Genomic DNA, 24,387 nt, shown 5'->3' on the forward strand with positions numbered 1-24,387 from the left:
AGATGTCACTACCGAAACTCCACCAAAAGTTTTAGTCGTGACTGTTACGGTAGTGATAATTTTATGGGATAACAAACCAAAAAAAACAAAGATGTCACTACCGAAACTCCACCAAAAGTTTTAGTCGTGACTGTTACGGTAGTGATAATTTTATGGGATAACAAACCAAAAAAAACAAAGATGTCACTACCGAAACTCCACCAAAAGTTTTAGTCGTGACTGTTACGGTAGTGATAATTTTATGGGATAACAACCCAAAAAAAACAAAGATGTCACTACCGAAACTCCACCAAATGTTTCGGTCATGACTGTTACGCTAGTGATAATTTTATGGGAAAACAACCCAAAAAAAAAACAAAGATGTCACTTAGGGCTGCTCGATTTTGGCAAAAATCATAATCACGATTAAATTGGTCAATACAGTAATCACGATTATTTAAACGATTATGACAGGGTCCAAAACTTTATATAGTGATTAATTTAAAGATAGCAATACAGCGAGAAAAAAAGATACAAATTAAAAAAACAGCGCTTTAAAAAAAAATACTGAATACTTTTATGCAAGTCTAAAGTAGTCTAACAATACTGCAGAAATTGAATGTAATTATTTGAATGTAAAATATAACAGCGTCTTCACTGTAATAGTTAAACATGCTTTGTTGCTTATTAAAACCACAAACGTCCTTCATTCAAGAGCAGTGAGTGATTTTTCTCTTTGCATTGTAACGTTTTATTCATATTAGGCACAGAGACGGCAGAAGGAATATTAATTGTTGCCGCTTTAACCACACGGGTCCAATATACTGTTACACACGTATTTTCATTCTCAACTGTTTATGATCATTTAAGACATAACTGACAAGAGTTTACATGAATAATCACCAAGCGCCTCATTTTAAAATATTTTTGTGTGTATTTGACTGTTTAGGCGCACACCTTGAGCTAAAGGATAACTTTACATGTCCGAAGCCTGTGAAGCAGAAATCGAAATCGAAACCGAATTTCGATTAACTGCACAGCCCTAATGTCACTACCAAAACTCCACCAAATGTTTAGATTGCAACCGTTTCGGTAGTGACCATTCCATGGGATAACCCCCAAAAAACAAAGATGTCATTACCGAAACTCCACCACATTTTGATTGTGACTGATTACTATTTTAGCAGAATAATCGTTAGTGACATCCCTCTTAATCATCCTAACCAAACTTGTCTCTATTCTGTCAAAAACATTGTAGAGAAAACATTGAAGAAACTAAAATATCATTTGGATACTACAAACTCCTAAAACTCTTGAATATATCCAAAGATGGGTGCTTACAATTTACTGCTAAATGTAGCAGATGGCACATTCAAAGCATTTTAGTGCTGTATTCATTAGTATGCAAGAAGACCCTGGAGCTTCAGTATAATAATCGATGAACGCCAATCAGATCGTCTATGTTAGGTGTGTAAGACTCTGAGGGTGGATGGCAGCGCTCATGATGGCAGCACAGATGGCTCTGGCACTGCGCTACATATAAGTGTGTAGAGATCATTCGGTCTTTCCCTCCAAATGTCGCAAATGTTTGCACTGCAGTTTATAGCGCAGAGAGTCTTTGAAAGACGTTGCTTTGCAAGAGAGTCTCTTAAAGAGTCTCAGATTAAATCATCAAAAGAGAAGAGGGAAAAACTGTTGTTTTATTCACAAATTAGGAGTGTGTATTGACAAAAAAAAAAAAAATTATATCTTAGTATTTACTGGATTTTTTTTCCGAAAACAGTAATGAAACAATATTTTGCTTCGGGTGTTTTTGTGCTGGTACTTTGGCTAAATATTTCTTTTCGGATAATTAAATATGACACTAGTCCCCATTTTAGAGAGCGATTCATTGAATCATTCATTCAAATGATTCATTCAAAATGACTGATTCATTAAGGATCTACGCAAGTGACTGTCTTTATGAATGAATCACTGATTCATTGACTCAAATGATTTGTTCAAACAGATTAAGGAATGAAACACTGTGACATAGGCCTACTAAATGTCAGCTCTCATATTGTTAAAACACCAGTTGCAATATTATCGCAGATGCTAAATATCACACACTCCTGTTCCAAATAAATGCAACATGGTTAAACCATCTAGATCACCACCAAACCAGAATGGAAATTGGTCCTAGTTAAGCTGGTCTTGTCAGAAACGATATATAAGGACATACCTTTTTATTTCTGTACTAAACAAATCAATATATTTCAGAAGCACAAAGCAGGTGGTCTGCATACAAATCCAGTTTAAGTCACAGAGAGTGGACAAATCACAGAAAATGGACAGATCAATGCACAGCATACGATTACAAAACTGCTCCAGCAGCAGCAGCGGCGGCAACGAAAAGAGCATAACATGAATCACTCAGCTGGAGACTTTACAGATCTCACGGGCTGCATTGAAGAAGGAGGTACATGCCTTTGTCTGCTTTCTCTCACACAGGGTCTAATTGGACATCTCTGTCTACATACTGACAGCGAAGGGGAAATCTAACTAGCAGACAGTGAACGGGATTAGTAGTACATCTCAATACTCATTATAGGGCAAAGGGTCTATATGTCACACAATGTGGTCTAAAAGTCAAAGAGCACTACATTAATTTTGCATTTTTCATACTGAATACAGAGTTTAATTTTAAATAACTTAACTATGTAATATATATGATATAATTTATATTTAATATATAAATATCTTTAATAAAAAATATGTGTGTATATATATTTTCTTTATATAAGTAAAAGAAGTAACAGTGAAAAGATGACAGTATAAAGGTACATAAACCAAAAGAAATTGGGAAAAAATTGTTTTTAATATTATGTTGCCTTAAATTTGATTATTTTTGTGTATATTGTCTTCCAGTATCAGTATAATTATATTCTGGCTATATTTGTTGGGTAAGCAACACAATACATACCACACAAACATATATTTAGACAATATCAACTGCATGCAGTGCATTTCTTAATACATTATATATATATATATATATATATATATATATATATATATATATTATTTATTTTTTTTCATAATAGATTTTGCATTTTTTTGCAGGTTTCTTTGCAGAAATTAATTGTTTTACTGTTCCGATTTTTTGCTAAAAAAAAAAAAATATATATATATATATATATATATATATAACACATCATATATTATAAACTATATAATTAAGGTAGACCTAAACTTCAGAGATGAAATAATTTCAAGATGAAATTTTTTTTTTTTAAATAAATGTTAGCTTGGGGCAAGTTGTCACACTGATATTAGAGCGATTAATTTCTTAATACATAGTATAACAAATAATTGCTTTTTCTTACAATAGCATTTGCTAAAATTTTGTTGCCGTTTAGATTTTTGTTAAAAGCAATTATGTATAACGAATCATATATAATCAACTATATAATAAAGGTAGATTAAACTGATTTTTTTTTTAAATAAATGTTAACTTGGGGCAAGTTGTCACATTGATATTACAGAATTGAATTCCTCAACATAATCACATAATTTAATAAATAATAACTTTTTTTAAATAAAAAAAAAATTACTAGTTTGTTTCAAAATTGCGTTACTGTTTGGATTTTTCCTAAAAGCAATTATATATAATCAATCATATTTAATTAACTGTATAACGAAGGTAGATTTAAACATAGATTAAACAGGTTTTTTTTATGTTATTAAAACATGTTAGTTTGGGGCAAGTTGTCAGATTGATATTAAGGCATTGAATTCCTTTATTACATAATATAATAAATGACTTTTTTTAAATAAAAGGATTTGCTTTCCATAATTTCTCTTAGCAATGATTTGATTTATTTTTTTATTCATTTTTGTTTCTTTGCAGTTTTGCTGTTAAATTAATTGCAATTAATTAAACCTACCATACAATATAAATACAAAATTTTGTGATTGACTTTTCTTTTGGCACTCTCCTCAAATCTGTATTATTTAATACAGGAAGGGTTCTGGTCGTCCCAAACGTCTTCCATTTAAGGATTATGGAGGCCACTGTGCTCTTAAGAACCTTAAGTGCAGTAGAAATTTTTTGTAACCTTGGCCAGATCTGTGCCTTGCCACAATTCTGTCTCTGAGCTCTTCAGGCAGTTCCTTTGACCTCATGATTCTCATTTGCTCTGACATGCACTGTGAGCTGTAAGGTCTTATATAGACAGGTGTGTGGCTTTCCTAATCAAGTCCTATCAGTATAATCAAACACAGCTGGACTCAAACGAAGGTGTAGAACCATCTCAAGGATGATCAGAAGAAACGGACAGCACCTGAGTTAAATATATGAGTGTCACAGCAAAGGGTCTGAATACTTAGGACCATGTGATATTTCAGTTTTTCTTTTTTAATAAATCTGCAAAAATGTCAACAATTCTGTCTCAAATCTGTATCATTTAATAACAGGCTGTGACAACTTACCCCATAGACAGCTTTTCTGTAGTCAATATCTTAATCTTCCTTAAATAAATAACCACTAACCACAATATTAACTTAACATTTCTTAAAAAAACATCTCATGCATAATACAAATCAACGGTGGAAATACGAACACTGCAAAAAGAATTTATCTGAAAAACTCAAACAATGAATATTTTTATATAATTTTGTACTTCATTATGACAAACTGACACAAGCAATTCAAACAAGGTGACTTGCTAAACCGCTGTTTGTAAAAAAGATAATCTAACAGTCCCAATGCATGGCACGCTGTCATTTATATGATACTGTAGAGATAAACAATATGTAAAGTAAACAGGCAGGAGATAAGTAAAGCGTGCATACGGGTGGGCGGAGGTCGCATGTGCGGTGGGAGTTCGGCCTGTCGATAATGAGCGCGGCTATACGACTACATCAAAGCTGATGAAAACCGCAGCCTCACAGGCGATGGATGTGTGATTAATGGTAGAAATAATGACCTGCAGAGGGCAAAAAGAGAACATAGAAACACCTCACTTAAGCTGCACTCTGCATTGGAAAAATAAGTCTGATTTGAGGAGCTTTTTGATGGCCTGCTTATTCTTGATGAAACAGTCATTTTTTAAATGCTATGTCAAATAAATTGCATTTTTATGCATTAATATTATCCCAGAGAGTCTATATTGTTATGACACACTGTCTCATATTGTCTATGACTGGACATCCCTCTACAGGCTGTGAGAGGAACATGCACACGTTAGTTCAACATCTACCACTTGTTGCATTATTAATAATAATTGTTATTCTCTTGAGACTACAAACTGACAACTATTAGACTCATAGTGGAAAAGAAAAACAGAATTAACCTTATAATCACAACTATTCAATCAATATAAAACATAAAGAAATAGTTCATCTAATTTTTTTTTTTTTTTGTTTTTTTTAAAGCTGTATGAAAAGCCTTCAAGTATTCTTCTTTGTGATCAAATAGGAACAGCATACTGGTTTGGAACGACATGAGAGTGAAGAAATAATGACATGATTTTCATTTTTTTGGCTGAGCTATTGTGTTAATGACAGCAACAGGTAGATCCCAGCAGTAATTTGAGGTTCATTTACCACATGGAGAGGTGATAAGTCTGTACTGAAGGAGACACAAACAGAACAAGTACAGCCGCAGTCTTCTATCAGCTAATATCAACCAAGACTCAATCAAGCCTCAAGACTCAACATGAACACAGCACTTTTTGCCACCAGGGGGCGAGAGAGTGCAAAACAATCACATTCATCATTTTTGACTACTACCTAAAGATGGATACTGAATTCAAAGAGTATTTTTTTACTTTACTACGCTTCGGTTGTTTAATTTATTGTATGTAATATTATGTTACATGCACCTGTACTACATGACAATTTATTTATTAATATTGTTCATGATAATGCATTCTCTAAAATAATTTATTTGTTTTATCAATGCTATAAATGCATTTTTGTGCTCTTTTATGCTTCCCAAGGCTTCAATAAATAACCAATAAAATAAAAAAGTATAAAATATTAAAATAAAATGCATTATATTTTGTACTATAAATTGCTACAACACATTAAAGTAATTTATTTATTAGTCTGTTATGCCTCCCAAATGCTCCATTTGATTAAAAAGTACAATAAAAAAGGTGTGAAATATTATTACATTCATTAAAATATAATACATCCACATACATATATGAATATATTATTAGAAACACAATATAACAAAAAAAGTGTGAGATATTAAAAAAAATAAAATGTTAAAACATTGTAAAAAAAATTATATATATGGCTCCATTTATTTAATCAAAAATACAATAAAATGTTACATTTATTAAAAACCTAATAAAACAAAACAGAAAGAAGTCTCTTCTGATCACCAAGGCTGCATTGATTTTATGAAAAATACAGTAAAATGAAAAAGTGAACAATTATAATTTGGAAAAACTTCTATTTTAAAAATATTTCAAAACGTAATTTATTTCTCTGATTTATTTTACTCCAGCCTTCAGTGTCACATGATCCTTCAGAAATCATTCTGATATGCTGATTTGCTGCTCACAAAACATTTATGATGATTATTAATGTTAAAAAGAGAGTTGTGCTGCTTCACAAATTGTATATATGTGACCCTGCACTACAAAACCAGTCATAAGAGTCATTTTTCCAAATTGAGATTTACGACTAAATAAGCTTTCCATTGATTTATGGTTTGCTAAGATATTTCGCTGAGATTTCGCTGGAATCTGAGGTTGCAAAAAAAAAAATCTAAATCCTGAGAAAATCGCCTTTAAAGATGTCCAAATGAAGTTCTTAGCAATGCTTATTACTAATCGAAAATTACGTTCTGATATATTTACGGTAGAAAATGTACGAAATATCATCATGGAACATGATCTTTACTTATCCTCGTGATTTCTGCCATAAAAGAAAGGGTTTACGGTCACATATTTCATAAGATTCTTTGAACAGGAAGTTCAAAAGAACAGCATTTATTTAAAATAAAAAATATTTGTTACGCAATGTCAAAAAAAGTAAATCCATCTGTGAAGAAAATGAATAAAAGTATTCATTTCTTAAAAAGAAAACCTTACAGACCCCAAACTTTTGAATGGCACTGTTTATATAAAGCAAATTCAATTTCTAGGCCCTTACCACAGTTTTGTAAGAACAAACTGAGTTTAGAATTCAAAGTGAACTTTTACCTGAATAAAATATTTCAGAAGCATGTTGTTTACTCGCTCTTGGTAACAGCGAAACGCTGTTAATGAGTGCCGCTCAGTTTGATTGAGTTATTAAACCTTTCAGCTTTTTGATGAGGTAATAAAGTGGTACATTTGAACCTCGGGAAGGTGACTAACGTCTCCCGCTCTATGATGCAGTCGTCCCGGCTACTGTACAAACGCAGCATTATTCAATCAAAACAAGTATTTACTGTTCGTCAGGGGTGTGACATGTTATTTCTGTTTGAACAGGGCCTTCTTTACACGAACTCTGCAGCGATCACTGCCACGCAGACAAGCCGGTGGCCTTTTCCACGAACCCAAACCCTCCTGAAAGCAAGATTACCGTGAAATATGCAGCCGGATCAATCAAGCACAATGTTCGTGTCACGTTTCTGAGGCTGAGGTCATAGTTATTAGCTCTTAATGTCCATCAATGTTATATTATACAAGGAACTTATTAAAAATCGACCTTCGTCGGCTATTTTTGCGCTATGAAGTCACTACTACCAAACTGCACGCTGTTCTGTAGATCAAACGCTCCGGTTAAGTCAGTCGCCAGGCGCTTTTCCAGCTTTACACAATCTTACTCAAGGAAAACGGGTTTGAAAAGACTCCTCAGTGACACAATGTTGAATGAAATTCCCATCCAGTGAAAACACGCATGTTATTTGTTCTGTGGCCCTTGTGCATGAGATCTGATTTGATTATCCAATCCCAGATAAAGGGCATATGAGTCACTGCATATCTGCAATAGCGCACTTAAATGGGGGGAAATGTGTCTGCGTTGTGTCGCGCCCCACGTGCTGCTTTATTTATTTATTTTGCTCAAAGCTAGTGATGTCATACCGAGCCACTTCCTGAACACTGGGTTCATTCACGCCGTCCGCCCCAGTTAGGGCCCAAACAAGCTGTCGCCTAGCGACCGAGGAAACGCTACAAGATGCTTATTTGTCTGAAAGCCGAAGAGCTGTGAAGTCACAAAAGGGCCATATGGGCCGACGCCACCAAAGGCGCAAAGTTCTGTGCATTTCTGCTCAGATTTAATGATTGCGATATCAAGTGAGCATCTGTTGTATCGAAGCAGCCGCGTTTGGAGCTAGCCGAGACTGTCAATGATTAACTGATTTGATTCAGCGCAATCGGGAGACATTAAGAGAACAGGTGTTTCATAGAGGAGCTTGTACCAGGACTGTCAATAGCACCGTAAGCACGGTACACAAAACTAGCACTGATTGATTTTTGAACATCTGCACGTCTCTGAATCACATTGCTTTTTTTCTGAGCTAAAATAAATGTGAAGCTTAATGAAATTGAATATGTACAGTAGTGTTGGCGCCGATAGCCGTGTGGTTAGCGCGCCGACATATAGCTCCGGGCGTCCCGTGTTCAAATCCCGACTCGAGGACCTTTTCCGATCCCTCACTCTATCTCTCTCCCACTTCGCTTCCTGTCCTATCATAATAAAGGCAAAAAGGACAAAAAATTAATCTTTAAAAAAAAATGTACAGTAGTTAGTTTCAAGTTTTTTAAAGAAGTCTCTTCTGCTCACCAAGCCTGCAATTATTTGATCCAAAGACTTAAAACAGTACAATTTTGAGATTTTTTACTGTTTAAAATAACTGCTTTCTATTTGAATATATTTTAAAATGTAATTTATTCCTGTGATCAAAGCTGAAATTTCAGCATCATTACTCCAGTTTTTAGTGTCACATGAACGTTCAGAATTCTAATATGCGGATTTGCTGTTCAAGAAACATCTATTGTTATTATCAATATAACAACAGTTTTTCAGGATTCTTTGATGAATAGAAAGATCCAGAGATCAGCATTTATATAAAAATAAAAGCTTTTGTAACATTATACACTATACCATTCAATACTTTTATTTAGCAAGAATGCTTTAAATTGATCCAAAGTGATGATAAAGACATTTATAATGTTACAAAAGATCACCAATTCAAATAAATGCTGTTCTTCTAAACTTTCTATTCAACATAATAATAATAAATGTTTTTTAGCAGCAAATCAGAGTACTGATTTAGAGTAATAAAAATGCAGCTTTGAAATAACAGGAATAAATTACATTTTAAAATATATTCAAAGAGAAAGCAGTTTTTTTGAATAGTAAAAATATTTTAAAGCTGTACTGTTTTTGCTGTACTTTGTATCAAATAAATGCAGGCTTGGTGAGCAGAAGAGACTTCTTTTAAAAAAAAAAAACATGAATAATCTTACACTAAAAATAGTGTACATACAAAAATGGGCAAAACTATATTGATAAAATATATATATGATTCTGGACCACAAACCCAGTCAAGTATATTTGTAGCAATAGCCAAAAATACATTGTATGGGTCAAAAGTATCATTTTTTTTATATGCCAAAAATTTTTAGGATATTATATGCATTGCTAAGAACTTAATTTGAACAACTTTGGATTCAAAAACACTCAAAAATACTTGTATATTGGCCAAATACTGTCCCATCCTAACAAACCATACATCAATGGGAAGCTTATTTAATTAACTTTCAGATGAATATCAAAAAATCTGTTTTAAAAGAAATTACCCTTATGACCGGTTTTGTGGTCCAGGGTCACATATACCTAAAATACTTGCATGGGTAGACTATATTTTATTTTTAAGTATTAAAAATATGGGTGACAATGTGATCAAATGTTTTTAATGCTTATAAAGCATGACAAGAAAATTTTTGAGATATTTTTACTATTTAAAATAACTGCTTTCTATTTGAATATAATTTAAAATGTAATTTATTCCTGTGAATAAAAGCTGAATTTTTAGCATCCAGTCTTTCGTGTCACATGATCCTTCAGAAATCATTCTAATATGCTGATTTGCTGTTCAAGAAACATTTATTATTATTAATATTTAAAACAGTTGAGTACATTTTTTTTTTCAAGTTTCTTTGATGAATAGAAAAATCCAAAGACCAGCATTTATCTGAAATAATAAGCTTTTGCAATATTATACACCAGGGTTCCCCAAATCTTACCCTGGAGGTCCAATGCGCTGCAGAGTTTAGCTCCAACCCTAATCACACTCACCTACCTGTTATTCTCTAATGATCCTGAAGACCTTGATTAGCATGCTCAGGTGTGTTTGATTAGGGTAAGAGCTCAACTCTGCAGGAAAATGGATCTCGAGGTCCAGATTTGATGATCCCTGTTATACACTATACTATTCAAAAGCTTGAAAGCAGGGTGTTTTTTAACATAATATAATTATAGAAATTAATATTTTTATTTAGCAAGAATGCTTTAAATTGATCAAAAGTGATGATAAACACATTTATAATGTTACGAAAGTTTACCATTTCAAATAAATGCTGTTTTTCTGAGCTTTCTATTCAACAAAGAAAGCTGAAAAAAAATTGCTCAGCTGTTTTTAACATAATAATACATGTTTTTTTTTTTTAGCAGCAAATCAATCTTAGAATGATTTCTGAAGGATCATGTGACTGGACTAATGAAGCTAAAAATTCAGCTTTGAAATCACAGGAATAAATTAAATTTTAAAACATATTCAAACAGAAAGTAGTTATTTTAAATAGTAAAAATATTTCAAAATTGTAGTGTTTTTGAAGTACTTTGTGTCAAATAAATGCAGGTGAGGTGAGCAGAAGAGACTTCTTTAAAAAAACATTATAAATCTTACACTAAAAATAATGTACATACAAAAATGGGCAAAACTATACTGAAAAAAATATATTTATATTTTGACCATTTTATATATATTACATCTTTTGAAATATGTGACCCTGGACCACAAAACCAGTCTGGTATATTTGTAGCAATAGCCAAAAATACATTGTATGTATTAAAAATATGGGTGACATGTGAACAAATGTTTTTTGCTTATACTGCATGACAAAGAAAAACAAAATAATATTTTTAAAAAGTATGTTTAGGTAGCTCACCTGTGCTACTCGATGCCATGATAGTTATTGATGCTAAATTGCTATGGTGTTTAAAGTTGGGCTTAGCGCGTTGCTATGCGCTAAATTAACCTTCATAAACCTTTACTAATATTATCGTGTCATTACTTACAAAAGCTAGGATGGTACTACCATGGTATATTTTGGTAGGCCTGCTAGTGCTTTTTTATGCGGCAATGTTTTGAAAATGGCCTTAAATAGTTTGAAATGGTCTGTAACTTACCTCAAGCGTCCTACGAGTCGTTTATCTTGTTGAAATAAGCCGCCTTCGTCAAATTTTCGTCCAGTGGTATTTTGTTCTCTCCGTTCCAGCGCTTCCAGTAACTTTTTTACATCGTGAAATAACTTATTTCAAAACTGCACCAAACGATTCAGCGCGCGAGTGAACTGTGCAAACGATACAGTCAAAGCATCGAGTTGATTACTGAATCGTGAACCGATTTAGACCGTCCATTGAGAGGAACCGACTCACTCGCCGAATCGAACGTCGCACTGATTCTATTTTTGATTGGATGAGACACCTTCGGACCATACATTCAAAATTAAAACTATGACTAATATTACTTGGTAGAAGAATTGTTTACTCTTTACTCTTTAATTCTTATGATACTACATTGAAATACATTGGTGTTTATGTGATCTAGAGCTTGCTGTAACTGTTTTAAATTGTGAAATAAGTTATTTCAAAACTGCGCCAAACGATTCAGTGCTAGAGTGAACTGTCCAAACAATTCATTCAGAGCACCAAGTTGATTACTGAATCGTGAACCGATTCATTGAGAGGAACCAACTCACTGGCAGAATCGAACATTGCACTGATTCTCTGTTTTATTGGATGAGGCATTTTTGGACCGCACATTTGATGTTAAAACCATGACTAATATTACTACTTGCCAAAAGAATTATTTAATTTTCTCTCTTTAATTCTTATGATAATAAATGGAAATAAATTGGCGTTTATGCAATCTACAGCTTGTTGTAACTGTTTGTTACAAAACAGCGGCAAACGATTCAGTGCGCGAGTGAACTGCCCGAGCAATTCAGTCTGAGCACTGTGTTGATTATTGAATCGTGAACCGATGTAGACCATTCTCCCATTTGAATGATTTAACTTACTCAAAGAATTGAACATCATACCTGAGTGATTTAGTCTGAGTGCTGTATTAATTATTGAATCATGAACTGATTCAGACCATTCTCCCATTTGATCGAATTATTAAGAGGAACCAACTTACTTGCCAAACCTAATGTTTCAGTCTGAGTGCTGTGTTGATAATTGAATTGTGACCCGATTCAAATCATTCCCCCATTTGGTGGATTCATTGACCAACTCACTCGCCGAATCGAACATCGCCCCTGAGCGATTCAGTCTGAGCACTGTGTTGATTATTGAATCATGAACCGATTCAGCTTGTTCTCCTGCTTGACCAATTCATTGAGAGGAATTAACTCACTCGCCGAATCGAACATCGCACCTGAGCGATTCAGTCTGAGCACTGTGTTGATTATTGAATCATGAACCGATTCAGCTTGTTCTCCTGCTTGACCAATTCATTGAGAGGAATTAACTCACTCGCCGAATCGAACATCGCACCTGAGCGATTCAGTCTGAGCACTGTGTTGATTATTGAATCATGAACCGATTCAGCTTGTTCTGCTGCTTGACTGTTCGGGAGGCAGACACACTCTGTCAGTTTAAATCTAGATTAAAGACACATCTCTTTAACCTGGCTTACACATAAAATCATTAACACATTTCTATAATTCAAATCCGTTAAAGGATTGTTAGGCTGCATTAATTAGGTCAACCGGAACCAAAAACACCTTCCATAACACCTGATGTACTCGTTGCATCGTAAAAAGAATGGCATCTACGCTAATATTAGTCTGTTTCATTCTTATTCCGAGGTCACCGTAGCCACCAGACCCAGCCTGTATCCAGATCAGATGGTCACTCCAGTCCCCCGGATCCAGTCCGTACCCAGCTTAGATCATGGATCACCACCTGGAGATGACTTCAATAGCCGTGGATGTCAACCAGATGAGCTCCAAGGCGGATCATCAATAAAGACCTCGCCAACCTTGACGGCCATCGGCGCTACACCACAGGATCCTGATGAGTTCTCTACAATCAGACATTGGTACAAACTGTTGTTTGGTCTGGCCAGAGGAGAACTGGTCCCCCGACTGAGCCTGGTTTCTCCCAAGGTTTTTTTCTCCATCTCTGTCACCTGTGGAGTTTTGGTTCCTTGCCGCTGTCGCCTCTGGCTTGCTTAGTTGGGGACGCTTTCCAGCGATATCGTATACTATTTGAACTGAACTGACGATGATATCACTGAATTCATTGATGAACTGCCTTTAACTGAAAATTGATTGTTACAATAATGCGTTACTTACACACTATTGTGCTGTTTAAATACTGTGCAGTTGCTTTGACACAATCTGTATTGTAAAAGGCGCTATATAAATAAAGGTGACTTGACTTGACTTGACCGATTCATTGAGAGGAATTAACTCACTGGTCGAACCGAACATCACACCAGAACGATTCAGTCTGAGCACTGTGTTGATTGTTGAATCATGAACCGATTCAGCTTGTTCTCCTGCTTGACCGATTCATTGAGAGGAATTAACTCACTCGTCAAACCGAACATCGCACCAGAACGATTCAGTCTGAGTGCTGAGTTGATTATTGAATTGTGAACCGATTCAGACCGTTCTCCTGTTTGACCAATTCATTGAGAGGAACCGACTCACTCGCCGAATCGAACATCGCACCCGAGCAATTCAAACTGAGTGCTGTGTTGATTATTGAATCGTGAACCGATTCTGACCGTCTCCCCATTTGGCCGATTCATTGAGAGGAACCGACTTACTTGCCAAATCAAACATCACGCTCGAGCGATTCAGTCTGAGCGCTGTGTTGATTATTGAATCGTGAAACGATTCAGACCATTCTCCTGCTTGACAGATTTATTGAGAGGAACCGAATCAGTCACCGAATCGAACATCACACCCGAGCGATTCAGTCTGAGCGCTGTGTTGATTATTGAATCGTGAATCGATTCAGACCATTCTCCTGCTTGATAGATTTATTGAGAGGAACCGAATCAGTCACCGAATCGAACATCGCACCCGAGCGATTCAGTCTGAGCGCTGTGTTGATTATTGAATCGTATACCGATTCAGACCGTTCTTCTGCTTGACTGATTCATTGAGAGGAACCGACTCACTCGCCGAATCGAACATTGCACCCAAGCGATTCAGTCTGAGTGCTGAGTTGATTATTGAATCGTAAACCGAGTCAGACCGTTCTTCCGTTTGACCGATTCATTGAGAGGAACAGACTCACTCGCCGAATCGAATATCACACCCGAGTGATTCAGTCTGAGTGCTGTGTTGATTATTGAATTGTGAATTGATTCAAACCTTTCTCCTGCTTTACCAATTCATTGAGAGAAACCGACTCACTCGCCGAATAGAACATTGCACCCGAGCGATTCAGTCTGAGCTCTGTGTTAATAATTGAATCGCGAATCGGTTTAGACCATTCTCCCGTTTGACTGATTCATTAAGAGGAACCGACTCACTCGCCGAATCGAACATCGCACCCGAGTGATTCAGTCTGAGCGCTGTGTTAATAATTGAATCGTGAACCAATTTAAACCATTCTCCCGTTTGACTGCTTCATTGAGAGGAACCGACTCACTCGCCGAATCGAACATCGCACTGACTCTATTTTTTAATTGGATGAGACACGTTCGGACGACACATTAATTTTACTTGGCAGAATTGTTTACTCTTCACTCTTTAATTTATGATAATAAATTAAAATACATTGGCGTTTATGCGATCTACAGCTTGCTGTAACTGTTTTACATCGTGAAATAAGTTGTTTTAAAACTGCACCAAATGATTGAATGCGAGAGTGAACTGTCCAAACGATTAATTCGGAGTTTATTGTGTTGCTGCCGTTTAATAAAAGCAAAAAGTCACTCAAATCCATACTTCAGCGGTGGTATTTGTATTTCACAACTGGTGTTTAGAGGTGGACATTTTGAGTCGAGTGACTCGAGTCTTTTCTACCCGTTCACCAAAAGTCATTAATTTACGTTACTAAGCACCTTGTCTTCATCAATAAAAGTTGCATATATATATATAAATATTCTTAGCATTTTCATCACAAATACAGTTTTGCTTTAAACCACAGCTCACTGGTTTCAAAAGAGGAAATGTAAAGACATTATGAATTATTTGATTGCATGTTTTTAACTTTAACTTCATGTTTCAAACTTTATTTTAATATACAAAGACATATTAGGAAGAAGAATCTTGAAGATGAATGTATAAAAATTCACACAAGCAAAAGAGAATCTCTTGAAAGCTTCAGTTTTATTGCTCATGTTCTCAGCTAGTAGGCTTTATTTGACAAACAACATCAACACGTCGGTTAGACATGCTTAAACCAAAACATGAATATGATCATGAAAAGCTAATGAAATAAAAATAGAATTGGTCTCTCTTTTGGCATTGACAGTCTTACATTTATATATATATATACATATATATATATATATATATATATAAATTTTAAATGCGATTTGTCTTTACGCAGCAAAAGCTTTGGCAGTTCAGATATACCCAGAGCCTTGGTTATTATAAGATATTAAATGGCAAGAGAACAACTGATTCAGTTCATATAAATATTCTCTTCCTATTTCGACTATCGGATTCTAAAAAATAAAAATTATAGAAACAGTCTATACACTTTTAAGGCAATCTATTTACAGTAAAAAGAAAACGTTTACATTCTGAATATAGGTGTTTTGTTATGCCCACTGTACACTGAAAAAACAGCTCCATCAAAACATTAGCATCACTCTTTTTACAATGTGCTGCAAAAATAAATGTTAGATACTGTAATACTTAAAATGAATTATTAATTTATACCTCAGCCAAAATTGTAAAGGCATACAAAAATATACTTTTTTTAAGTGGGCAGGATTGCTTCCAAAAATATTTTCAGAAAGACGCTTGTCCAAAATTAGTTTGTTACTTCAATAAATGCACTTTTTGTCAGTTTCTATTAAAATAGGAAAATGAATGAGACACAATGTGTTACGGAAACATGCAAACAGTATCTACTGTAAGTATAAATACAGAAAATGATTTCCACATTTTGAATGTTTTACATTTACACACAAAATCTAAACACATATCATAAAAGCAAAGCAGTTGCGGTTTTAAAAAATCCTCCATGAGAGAGATCTGCAATACAGCTAATCTAAATTTTAATATGGGACAAGTGTTGTATATTCATAAGTAGAACAAATGTAACTGGTACAACCATGAGTATAAAAAAAAAGATAATCATACAGTTTTAGTGCAGGGCACAGGCTCTGACTTGACACAAGGTACATTTTTGGTTCGCTTGTTCTACATTTAGTAGAATGACAGCACTTTTGGAAAAGGCACAGATGTTAAAAACACAAAATCACAAAAAAGAAAATATCACTTCATTGGTTTCTTAGCTGTATTTGCTTAACATCTACATGAAACTTTAAATAAAATATCATTCGCTGACAAGAAGTGCATACGCTGTTTTTAAGAATTCCCTTCATGAACAGTGCATTTGCTTATAGTCACTGAAAATATTAAGGCTTTTTCATTCAGAAAATTTGGATTGATACAAAAACAACTAATTCCTAGTCAAATCTGTCAGCGGTTTGATGTATCCACTTTCCATTCAGAAGTATGTGCAAACCTCTTGTTTTGGAGAATATGACGGACGGTAATGGTTTAGTCTCGCAGATGATGAGGTTATTGCTCCAAATACACTAATCTGAGTGAGTTCATTTATGTGAGTCAAAAGGCTATGGAATAAAAAAACCCACAAGAAGGAAAAAACTGATTTAACTCCACCTGTCCAATCCAAACTGTTTACGAAGGCTCAAGGCTCTGACAACTTTGACATATGAGATCAACATTGGACGGGTTTCAAAAGTCAAATAATAGCAGGGAAATTCAATACCATGTGCACATCAACACGCTGCAGTTCCTGGAGTTGACTGAGATGGATGTTCGGGTAAATGTGGTCCATGATCCAGTTTTTGTCAGGGGTGACACTTGCCTAGGCCAGGGCATCGCTGCTGATGTTGCTGTTGCTGATCTCACATGTGGTGCCGAAGGCTGGGAAACGGTGATACGCAGGGCCACTGTGGACACTCCAGGGGTCCGGCGTGCTTCCCAAATAGGGGTTTCCTCTATGTCTGACCCCTGCCAGGCACTCCTGTCAGATCCTTCCTTATGATCTCGTTCACTACAGAAATGACAGAAAAGAAGAACGTGTTTAGAAATGAAAAGAGAAAACTTTTGTGCAATATTCAATAGTTTATTTAAAGGGATCGTTCACCCAAAAATTAAAATGTGGTGTTTATCTGCTTACCCGCAGGGCATCCAAGATGTAGGTGACTTTGTTTCTTCAGTAGAACACAAATGAAGATTTTTAACTCAAACCGTTGCAGTCTGTCAGTCATATAATGCATGTCAATGGTTACCAAATCTTTAAGAGTAAAAAAAACAATACACAGACAAAACAAAATTAAACCCTGCGACTCGTGACGATACATTGAGGTCTTGAGACATAACGATCAGTCTGTGCAAGAAACTGAATTATTTACCTCTGATCCATCGCAAGGTTCTACTTAGTTTCTAATAATATAAATACTGTTCAGTTTTTTGCACAGACTGCTCGTTAAGACCTCAGTGTATCTTCACAAGCCGCAGGGTTTAATTTGGCTTTGTCTGTGTATGTTTTTTTTTACTCTTAAAGATTCGATAACCATTGAGTGTCATTATATGACTGACAGACTGCAACGGTTTGAGTTAAAAATCTTCATTTGTGTTCTACTGAAGAAACATAGAGGCCTACATCTTGGATGCCCTGGGGGTAAGCAGATAAACATCCAATTTCGAACTATCCCTTTAAGTACATTTATAATTGACACATACTCTACCAGTCAAAAGTTTGTGAATAGTAAGCTTCACAATGTTTTTTAAAAAAGTCTTCTGTATGGAAGCCTGTTTCCACCACTGAATTAAAAAAAAAAGTTCTCACCATTTTGAGATATAAACTCACAATTGCGAGTTAAAAAATCAGAATTGCGTGATATAAAGTCTGAATTGATACAAATGTGCAGTTCTGAGAAATTAAGTCAAAACTGTGTGATATAAACTTGCAATTCTGAAAAATAAAGTTGCAACTGTGAGTTGTAAAGTCAGAATTGCATGATATAAATGTGCAATTCTGAGAAATTAAGTCAGAATTGTGTGAAATAAAGACGCAATTGCAAGTTATAAAGTCAGAATTGCATGATATAACCTCGTAATGAAAGTAGTCAAAATTGTGAGATATAAACTCGCAACTCTGTGAACATCTCAGTCTGTTTTTCTCCTCAGAACTGGACTTTATATCCAGCAATTCTGACTTTAAAATTCGCAATTGTGCATTTATATCTCACAGTTCTGTAAAAAAAAAAGTCAGAATTGCATTTATATGATGCAATTCTGAGATAAAAAGTCAGAATTGTGATATGTAAACTCGCAATTGGGAGAAAAAAAAAGTCAGAATTGTGAGATAAAAAGTCGCAATTACCTTTTTTATTTTTTATTCAGTGGTGGAAATGGGCTTCCATACTTCTGCTCACCAAGTCTGCATTTATTTGATCTAAAGTACAGAAAAAAACAGTACAATTTTGAAAATTTCTTTGATGAACAGAAAGCTCAGAAGCAGCATTTATCTGAAATAAAAGTAACATTATAAATATATGTCTTTATCATCACTCTTGATCAATTTAAAGCATCCTTTCTAAATAAAAGTATTAATTTCGAAAAATAGTGATGCTCTGATTGATCGGCCACCGATCATGATCGGCCGATATTGGCTAAAAATAGCTTGATCGGCGAACCCCAAAAGCGCCGATCAAAAAAGCCGATCACTTGATGTAAATTACTCGCGGGACTTTTTCACAACAGCAGAGCGGAGCTTACCAGGGGCAACATGCAACATGAGTACTAAATTATTTATTAGTTTTGTAAGGGTAGTCTTTTTATTGGGCATGTGACTTGTGCGTGTACAGAGCGCTTACTAGTTTTGGCGGAGAAGTTCAAGTTTACTTTCGGTTTCATTCTCTGCTATCTTCAGTGAGTGGTGAATGTGGGTGCTTGAATGTAAATGAATGTATCTTTCTATACCCGTCATATTGCAATAATGTCACCGCTGTATGTCTGATTGTTGTCATCAGTTCATGTTGGTGCTCGTGTAATTCACGTGCGTATGTTTAACGCCATTTTATCACATCGTAATTCTAATTAACGCACATAGATGTTACTGAGGTGAATGTTTATGTTTCCTATATACAGACGGATTCTGATATATGTTATTTAATTCAGCCTAAACCACATTTTACTACCTTTATCCTAATGACTGCAATGCTGGATAATATAATCCTTATATCATCTTCAAAAGCAGAGATAACAAGCAAAGAACATAGCCTAGACTAATGCGAGGTGCACTTTAATATAAATAAATCTCTTCCCCATGCGGCGCGTTAAGGCGAAGTGGCCACTCTATGCGTGTGTTTATACCACGCAAGTTTCTGAAGCATCCTAGAACCGACTCTCTGCACTGCATCGCTAAAGTTAGGCGCCTTTTTTACGGATAATAATAATAATCGTCTTGCTATCATCAAACCCTGCTGAAAAAAACAGCATATGCTGGTTAGGTATGTTTTGGTGCTGGGATGCTGGTTTTAGCTGGTTTATGCTGGTCCTTTGCTGGTTTATGCTGGTCAAGTTGCTGGTCAAGGACCAGTATAAACCAGCAAAGGACCAGCATTAACCAGCAAAGGACCAGCATAAACCAGCTAAAACCAGCATCCCAGCACCAAAACATACCTAACCAGCATATGCTGTTTTTTTCTGCAGGGAAGGCATCAGCAATTGGCGATATCTCTAACTATCGTCGATACACTATACTATCGTCTACAACCCTAACTTGGTGGTTCTTCAAGATCTTGACTGTAGCCTATTTCTACAGTTTTTTTCAATATAGAGTTAGTTTCATTTCTATAAATGGTGCAAACTCTGCTAGATTATAGATAAAGATTCCAATTCCCCTGCCATTCTGTGATCGGCAATCGGCAGATCATGATCTCGGTGATCGGTAATCGGTGATTGGCCCCAAAAATGCTGATCGGAGCATCTCTACTAAAAAAAAAAAAAAAAAAAGCTTTTAAATGGTATAGTGTATACTGTTACAAAAATGCTGATCTTTGGATCTTTCTATTAATCAAAGAATCCTGAAAAGAAACTCTACTCTTTTAAATATTGATAACAAAAACATATTTTAAAAAAAATGTTTCTTGAACATCAAATCAGCATATTAGAATTATTTCTGGAGTAATGATGATGATGCTTTGCATCACAGGAATGAATTACATTTTAAAATACAAACAGAAAACAGTTATTTTAAATATAGTACAAATATTTCAAAATTTGTACTGTTTTGCTGTACTTCGAATCAAATAAATGCAGGCTTGGTGAGCAAAAGAAACTTCTTTAAAAACATTAAAAATCCTACTGTTCAAAAACTTTTGACTGGTAGTGTATATTTAAATATTTAATATTTAATGAATATATTTATAATATAGATAATATATAATGATATAGAATTTATATGTATATTTAAATTTGATCATATATGGTTAAATGTGTTCATCAATAGTTGATGCAATGTAAATAAACCTAAAAATTAAGCAGTAAGCAATTAGAGGGATCATTAAAAAGAATTAAAAGAGGAAACAGGGGAAAACAATAAAAATCTAAATAATTTATTGTTACTGTGTGAATAATATGTGATCATGCAATCAATAAATAAGTAACTGTCGTCTTATTTTAAAATGCAACTTAATTACAAGTACTTAGTTTTTAGAATATGATTACGTAGTCCAGATTACATCTGCTGTATTCATTTACTACCCAGTTCTCCATCTCTACATACATATGTTACAAAAATGAACTTTTGCACATCGTGTAATAATCACTTTCACATGTTAACCTGCAATGACACTAAACAGTCACTAGGTGGAAGGGAATCATCTGACACAACAGGTTGAGCGAAGCCCTTGCATTGGCCATTACTTCCTGCTGTTACTCTTTTTTTTCTTTTTTCTTTTTTACAGGGGGGCATTAATGGAAACTTTTACTGCCTCTTCATTCTAAGAATAGCAGCAGGGTGCGTGGGGCTGTTAACACAATCACAACACCACCACACATCAACTCAAGTCTAGCCACAACTCAGACATGAACAAAGGTCACAGGTAAGATCAAATCAAATGAATTTGGGAAAACACCTCTAAACTCTGTATGTGTTAAGCGTTGAGCAAAACGATGACAAATTCAGTGATTCAAAATGATGAGAAATTGACAAGAAGTTGGTCTTATAAATGCACGTTTCTTTTTCCCAATCACCACAGTACTGCATGTGCACTGTAGCAGCATGTTCAAATAAGTTGGTTTAGGACAAGAGATTCCATTTATTACATGAAATCTGTTCACCGTTCACCTTTCACTCACTCAGTGAAGTTCAGCTGCTGAACTGCACACCGTCATGCAGACTTTGGTTTAAAAACTCTACAGCATGAAGATAATGTGGTTTAACCTGATTGGCCACATCCTCAGTGTTGTATACTATCAGGACAAGACACTTCGGCCTGGAAACCTAGAGCACAAGTCATCACTACTACAATACACAGTGCCATGCTGTTTGTAATGATGGATGTGCTGGAATAACAGGTGTAGTGTATAGATCCTTACAGTATGTCTTTGAATTAATGATAGCCAGTTTAAAAGGGTTCTATTATGCTTTTTCACTTTTTGAATTTTAGCCGGTGTGTGGTGTGTATGTTCGGGTATAAACGCGATCTACAAAGTTACAAATCTCAAAGTCCACTCCAAAGGGAGATATTTAGTTTTTAAAAAATCCATTTTTAAGAACTACAACGAACAGCTCCTTTGGACTACAGTGTTTATTTTCCAGATGCTATGATGTCACAACACGGTCCGTTAGAATATCATTCAAATAAGTCCCGCCTACAGAAATTTGAATTGTTGATGGGTGGGGGATTTGCCTAACTTTAGCGTTGTACCATGGACAGCCGCTTCTGGGATGTTTCAACGAACCGCAGGGTGGCTCGTATAAACGCAAGCATTGACTAAATGGTCCATGGACTGCTCCGGTAGCTGCGCTGGAGCCACTATGTTAACGTGTGCGGTATGGATGTAAACACAAGCATTGACTAGAGGGACAATCATCGGTTGCCGCGTCAGGCCCGTGCCGTAGACGTATGTAGTGTGTGGCGAGAGATTTATTCATCATACAGTGTAGATAGCTTCACTAGCCTTATGCTGGAGCTGGTTTCGGGCATGTAATAATTAAACAAATGAGCACAATAATGCTAATATCATGTATCGGCGATCTCGCAGGCTGACAATAGGACCAACAGTATTGTAGCGTATTATTTACTCACCCTCCATGCAGCCTCTCGCATCTCCCGGAAATCCGATCAAATTCAACTAATCAGATGACGACTTCAACATTACTGAAGAGTTTCCAGTTAAGTGTACCATATGCATCAGACGTTTAACCAACGTTCCGTGGGCGTGACGTCTGAGGCTGAGACTAAGGTACATATGAATGCAATCGGAAGTTGTATTAAAAATGATCCTGGCACTCTCAACAGCATAGACTAGAGCAGTGGTTTTCAATCCTGGTCCTGGGGACCCACTGCTCTGCACATTTTGTGTGTCTCTCTTATTTAACACACCTGATACAGATCATCAGCTCATTAGGAGAGAGATCCATGTACTTAACTGAGTGTGTCAGATAAGGGATACATACAAAATGTGCAGAGCAATGGGTCCCCAGGACCAGGATTGAAAACCACTGGACTAGAGTTCCACAGTGCTCCAAGTCGATCCATAATAAAAAGTGCCTCACGTGGCTCCGGGGGGTTCAGTAAAAGCCTCCTTTAGCGATCCGATGTGTTTTTGTAAGAAAAATATCCATATTTAAAACGTAAGAATCAATTTAATCTAGCTTGCGCAGTTGTACACGGAACTTGCTGCTTTGGGAAGGGCCTGGATGGACTGAAATGCCATCTAAGCTGTTTGCCAATCGTAACCCAGTGGGACTGCTAACCAATCAGATCACATTTCGTTTTTCGGAAGGTGGACATTCGTCAAACCCAGAACTAATCGAGCCATTTGTGCCAGCCTGGGGAGAAACCTATTGTGATAATGTAAATTATGTGAAAAATTATGCGTTTTTTCGAACCACCAAGCATGAGAGCATGTTCTAGTGCACCCCAAAACAAAATAAAGACTTTGTAAAAGAGCATAATAGGACCCCTTTAAATATTTAGCACACATTTAAATGCATAGTTCACGCAAAAATGAAAATTCTGTCAATAATTATTCACCCTCATGTCGTTGCAAACCCTTAAGACCTTTGTTCATCTTCAGAACATGGATTAAGGGTGTGTTCACACTTGTAGTTCGGTTCGTTTGGTTGATTTGGTCTGGACCAAAAAGGAAAATGACACATTTGATCCTGGTCCACTTAGCATTCACACTGGCATAGCGATATGTTTACAACCTGATTGGTTGGGTTGAATGACGTGCTGAACACTCCAAACAGCAGGAAAATGTGTGTTCAACTTAAACCACTTTAAGAGGAATAAACCTAATATCATCTGCTGGATTAAAGCGCTCATAAAGCTTATTTTCACCACAAAAAGCTCATAAAAGGCACTTTACCTCTTCGTTGCTCCATGTTTGCCCTGTGCTTATTTTTGTTTTGAATACACCGCCTGTTCCCTTTGTGAAATCATGTTGCATAGAGTCGCATCTTGTCACTGTTTTTGGTTCATTTAGAATTATTTGGTCCGTGTTGCATTTATATTTCATTCGAACCACACCAGAGTTTGTTTGAAAGTGGATCGAGACCCATCTTTTAAACGGTCTCTGTCCGCTTGTTTGGTGCGTACCAGGGTTAGGACAGCAGCGTTCACCCTTACTCAAATAAAACGCACTGTGAGCAAATTGAGTTCGTTTTAATCAAAGTGTGAACACACCCTAAGACATTTGTAACCCTGGACCACAATACCGATCA

At 35.6% G+C, this 24,387-nt stretch overlaps 1 protein-coding gene across 1 annotated transcript in view; it reads right to left on the minus strand.

Annotated features, from left to right (window-relative positions):
- Nucleotides 1-15,546: 15,546 nt before the first annotated feature.
- nfatc2a (nuclear factor of activated T cells 2a) overlaps nucleotides 15,547-24,387 on the minus strand; it is a 48,839-nt gene continuing 39,998 nt past the window's right edge. Inside the window, exon 10 of the mRNA XM_073822936.1 lies at nucleotides 15,547-17,475. Coding sequence (XP_073679037.1) covers nucleotides 17,420-17,475 — 56 coding nt within the window. The 3' untranslated portion in view covers nucleotides 15,547-17,419. The remainder of the gene's footprint in view (nucleotides 17,476-24,387) is intronic.

Source organism: Garra rufa, chromosome 18 (assembly GCF_049309525.1).
Source record: "Garra rufa chromosome 18, GarRuf1.0, whole genome shotgun sequence".
Classification (NCBI taxonomy): domain Eukaryota; kingdom Metazoa; phylum Chordata; class Actinopteri; order Cypriniformes; family Cyprinidae; genus Garra; species Garra rufa.